The sequence below is a fragment of the Beta vulgaris genome, chromosome 8 (assembly GCF_026745355.1).
Source record: "Beta vulgaris subsp. vulgaris cultivar EL10 chromosome 8, EL10.2, whole genome shotgun sequence".
NCBI classification, from domain to species: Eukaryota; Viridiplantae; Streptophyta; class Magnoliopsida; order Caryophyllales; family Amaranthaceae; genus Beta; species Beta vulgaris.
The window spans coordinates 19,498,836-19,503,348 of record NC_079209.1 but is presented as its reverse complement, the minus strand read 5'-3'; the positions used below and the strand labels follow the sequence as shown (position 1 = coordinate 19,503,348).

The window sequence follows — 4,513 nt, the reverse complement described above, 5'->3', positions numbered from 1 at the left end:
TAAGAAAGGTAGAGAGAGAAAGTAGGGGACCACCACTTTTTGAATAAAAAACCATTTGTTAAGGAATGAGTATTTTAAAAGAAAAGGTGGGGGACCACCAACTTTTTAATAGTATTTTAAGATTTTTATGGTGAAAAGGAATCCATTTATGATATGTAGCATCTATTATGACATTTCCATTTAAGGGAAATGTAGCATCTATAAAAAAACGGAGGAAATATGTATTATAAATTTTTACCACGCATTAAATATTAAAATTTTCTTTCCAATTCTTTTTTTTTCCTTTCAAATCCATTCTACGTAACACGATGTTAATATATTTATATAAATTCACGACCTAATATTTAACCTCTACGAATTAATATTATTAACATTTTATTCACAAATATGCCACCATCTTCCTGTTCTACACAGAGGTGATGCATTTCAACAAACAACGAAAAAACCATGTCTAAACCCCCTCTCTCTCTCCTTCTCCTCTTCTCCCTCCTAGTGCTAACCCCACCTCACCCAACCGAAGCCTTGATTTCCTTGACCCAACTGCGTACCCTCTTATCCCTCTCCCACTCTCTCTCCTCCCGCGTCGCCAACCTTCGCGCCTCCCGAGGCGACCTCGAAGGCGCGCGACGTGCTCGCCTCATCGCCAGCAAGCTTGACCATGGCCTCAGCTTCAGGTTTTTGCCCTCCGCCTTTTCCATGGCCTGGGATTACCTCAGGAACTACGCCTGGCGGGATACGATGTCGTTTCAAGACGCGTTTGGAATCGTCGCAGATTTCAACGAGTTGCTGAGTCCACTCAGTGAATTGGCTAGTTTGAAGTCTGATTCTGAAAGGGCAGCGTGGTTTTCTCGGAATTACAAGAATGTCCTTCGAGTATTCAAGTCTATTTCGAATCGGTTACTCTCAGTATTTAGGAAATCCGTGAGTTCTTTTTTTCTTTTAAATTTATTGTGCTAATTTATAACGGCATATCATTGTGCCATTTTATGTGATTTTTATGCTTAATTTAATGATTTACCAAAAAAAAAAGGAAATTCTTAATGGTAACCAAATTATACATAAGCTTTGAATTTTTCCGTTTCGGAACCAAACTTAATTTTAATTATCATTGGTAACCCATTTTGCAGTTTCGGAACCAAACTTATAATTTTTACTCATTAATAATTAAATATATTAATGGTTGAAATCATAGATCCACATATGTGAAAGTTAGAAATCGTGTAACTATTTCTAAATGGATGAAGTATAACGAAGAGGGGTTAATATGAGAATTAAAGTTGGCTACCAAAAGTTAAGGGTTATCAATGAAATTTAGGTGTATTTTGGGTAGTTCTCCCCCCTTAATGCACCAACTTACCACTGCGATATCATGAGCTTTGCTCAATTCATATCGAATATGATTAATTTTTCTTCATATCAACAACTTAAGCAGTATATAATATCATATAACATTATTGATTTTCATATTCCATTGAATGAGCCAAACATTGGATGCTATATTCATAATTCAATAGACTTCTTTTTTTTCTTTAGTAACAATTTTCTAGTTTCTCTAAGTTTTCTCTGTTTTTCATCTTGATCTTTTTGGTGGGGCGTAAATTTTGATATTTAGACATGCATGCAGGGAGCTCTAAGAGAATTGGTGGAAATATTGCAGAAAGAAATGGCAGGTGAGTCTTTGAAGGATTATCTGGAGGTGGGTACTAATGATTTGAAAGGTTTGATTCAAATTATGAAGGACTTAGCTTCGCAATATGCACATGTTGAGAATCACCAAGAACTCTGATTTTAATTTTTGTTGCTTTCTTCTTTTGTGTGTGGTTAGGGATTGCAAGTTTTGAATTTTGGGAAGGGTATATTGTTTGATTGGGAGGTTTAGCTAGGAAAGTTTGATGGAAATTGAGCTAACTGTAATGTAGGAATCATGAAAGAAAAGCGAACGTAAGGAAGTTTCGGTACCATGTTTTTTGTAAACATATGAAAGCAAGTTATCAGAATATACTTTACTTGATAGAGGAGCAATAGTAAGGAAGTTATGGTACCATGTATTTTGTAAACATGAAAGCAAATCAGAATAGACTTTAGTTGATAGAGGAGGAATCGATGTCATGTGTAATCTGGCAAGGTACCATAATTAAATGAAGCTGGTCAGTTTTCTTATACATGTTGTATCGTGTGTGTATGTGCTTCAACCAAAAGTAAAGAACTAAAGATAACATCTGAAAACTTGCTTATCTAAATCTTTTGGCTTATTTTGTGAGTAATCTGTAGTTTTCATGGAATGTCTTGTTTGAACACTGTGGCTTGTGGGTGTATTCTCTTCGCCTTGAGATAATCGTCCCCGGAAAGATAAACTCGAATTCGAATAAGTTTCAGTATGTTCAGATAAATTCAGATTAGTTCCATTAAGCTTCAATAAATAAATTTAAATTAGTTCAGATAAGTTCAGCAAGATTTTGGTGAAGTGAATGCAGCTGGAGTAGTGGCCGAGTGGGAAATGATGTTATTAGGATGTTGAAGTTCGACTAAATTGTAAAACTTTGTGATCTCTTGCTGGAGCTGATATAAAGTGTGAGTAAATTCTTCCAGCTTGCCTGACCATCTATTCTGATTGCATTCTGTAATGTACTTCATGATACCAATGTTTGCATGTTGGAGAATATAATTACATGCCACTCGACAGTTGCTCGAAGTTGATTATGTGCTCATTGAATAATTACGTCAAGCATGGTCTGATGCGATATATATGCCCTAAAGAGTTGTACTGTCAAAATGTTTTTATTCAGAATTAAGCTTGAAGCAAAAACCTGAACAATCTTAAACGACGTAAGGATCAAAAATGGTGCTTGACTAAATATATTTGCAATTGGGTTAAGGTACAAGGAAGGATGAGTAGAGCCTTTGGTCATCAGACGAAGATAAGTGATGAATATTTATGATGAAAAACCTGAACTCTATTTCAAAAGTAGAGGAAGGATTGTGATCATGGTGGTGAATATTAGACCTGACAAAGTTGGTCCTGATTCGAAAATCTGGTCCGAAATATCCGATCCGTGGTCCGATCTGGGTCCGAACGAGACGGTCCGAACCTTGATCCGAATCCGAAACGTTCCCGATCCGGTCCGAATCCCGATCCGAAATAATCTTGACTCGAAATCCGAATGATCAGATATAATCTTACCGGATTCGAAACCGATCCGACCCGATCTAAAACTGATCCGACCCGAAGGTAAACCGATCCGAAATTATTGGTTTCGATTTGGCTTTGATCCGAAATACCCGAAACTTACCCGTTTTTTATATTAAAAAAATATCATTGGCATAAGTATTCCATTCATTCCACCATAGTGCGATTCTGATCCGAAATAATAGTTCGAACGATGACCCAATCCGAAACGATCCAATCCGGTCTGATCCCGGTCCAAATGTAACTTGATCCGAAAACGGTACGATCTGAATTGGTCCGGTCTGATTCCGACCTGATATAATAGTTCGAACGATGACCCAATTTGAAACGGTCCGGTCCCAGTCCGAATGTAACTTGATTCGAAAACGGTCCGATCTGAATTGATCCGGTCCGAATCCGATCCGATTGATCCGATTGATCCGATTGCCAGGTCTACTGAAAATCAATTGTTCTTTATCTTTAAAAGAGGGAGGGGAGGGGGTACTTTTTGGGAAATTTTTTTAAAAAAAGACAAGAGGAACAATGTAAAGACATGCGAGAGAATTTATGAGAAAAACCTTCACAGGCCTAATAATAATTAAGAACTTCGACCACAAATTTTAGACGAGCTCTTTCACTAATAATAAGCCAGATCCTATTACACTTGATTGATGTTCCTCTAAGAGCACCATTACTAAATCCTAATAATTGCTCCTACAATTATTGTTATTCTGTTGACTTGATTGAAAGTCCTTTTCTCTTAATTCCTTCAAAGCTCCCTTTATACATGATTTCACGCAAAATCTGAAACTCAAAACAAATACTCGTGTCGTCTAAAAATATAGTTTCTATTTTTATTTTAGGTGTTTTAAAATATACTCATTTTTATATTTAGTTTCATAAATTCCCCTAACTTGTCTAGGTAAATCATTTCACCATCAGTTATTTGCTTCTTGAATTTTTTTTTTACTTTGTTTATTCAATCTAAGTGTTACAATTAATGTTCTTTCCCCAATTATTCTCCATTTTCTCTCCTAAAATCATCTTTTTCCATACAACATTTATTTAAATAAACAAAAGATCTTTACTACCCCTCTTAGATTCTACTTACCTTATTTTCCATGAAAAAATAAAAATGAAAACTATATTTTAAGACGGAGCGAGTAGTATTAAATATGAATTTCTCACCAAGGGAATAAACAAGTAGCTTAAGAACTGTTTGGGCTTATTTCCTGGGTTGAGCCTGCCAGAGATAATTAAGCCCAATAAAGCCTTAAACCTCCAGAGGGCCCACCTGTGATAATGCCTCCCAGCTGTCAGTGCCCTCCAGCTGGCCTACAGTTGGGA

At 36.3% G+C, this 4,513-nt stretch overlaps 1 protein-coding gene across 1 annotated transcript; it reads left to right on the top strand.

Annotated features, from left to right (window-relative positions):
- The first annotated feature begins 362 nt into the window (after positions 1-362).
- Positions 363-2,162, top strand: LOC104901304 (hypothetical protein). Its single transcript, XM_010688859.4, has 2 exons — positions 363-921; positions 1,625-2,162. The coding sequence occupies exons 1-2, from the start codon at positions 448-450 to the stop codon at positions 1,784-1,786; spliced, it is 636 nt and encodes a 211-aa protein (XP_010687161.1). The 5' UTR covers positions 363-447; the 3' UTR covers positions 1,787-2,162.
- The last annotated feature ends 2,351 nt before the right edge of the window (positions 2,163-4,513 follow it).

Coding starts and splice junctions, on each gene's coding strand:
- LOC104901304 (XM_010688859.4), top strand. CDS start 448: ATGTCTAAACCCCCTCTCTCTCTCCTTCTCCTCTTCTCCCTCCTAGTG. Junction 922..1,624: donor TCTCAGTATTTAGGAAATCC/GTGAGTTCTTTT, acceptor ACATGCATGCAG/GGAGCTCTAAGAGAATTGGT.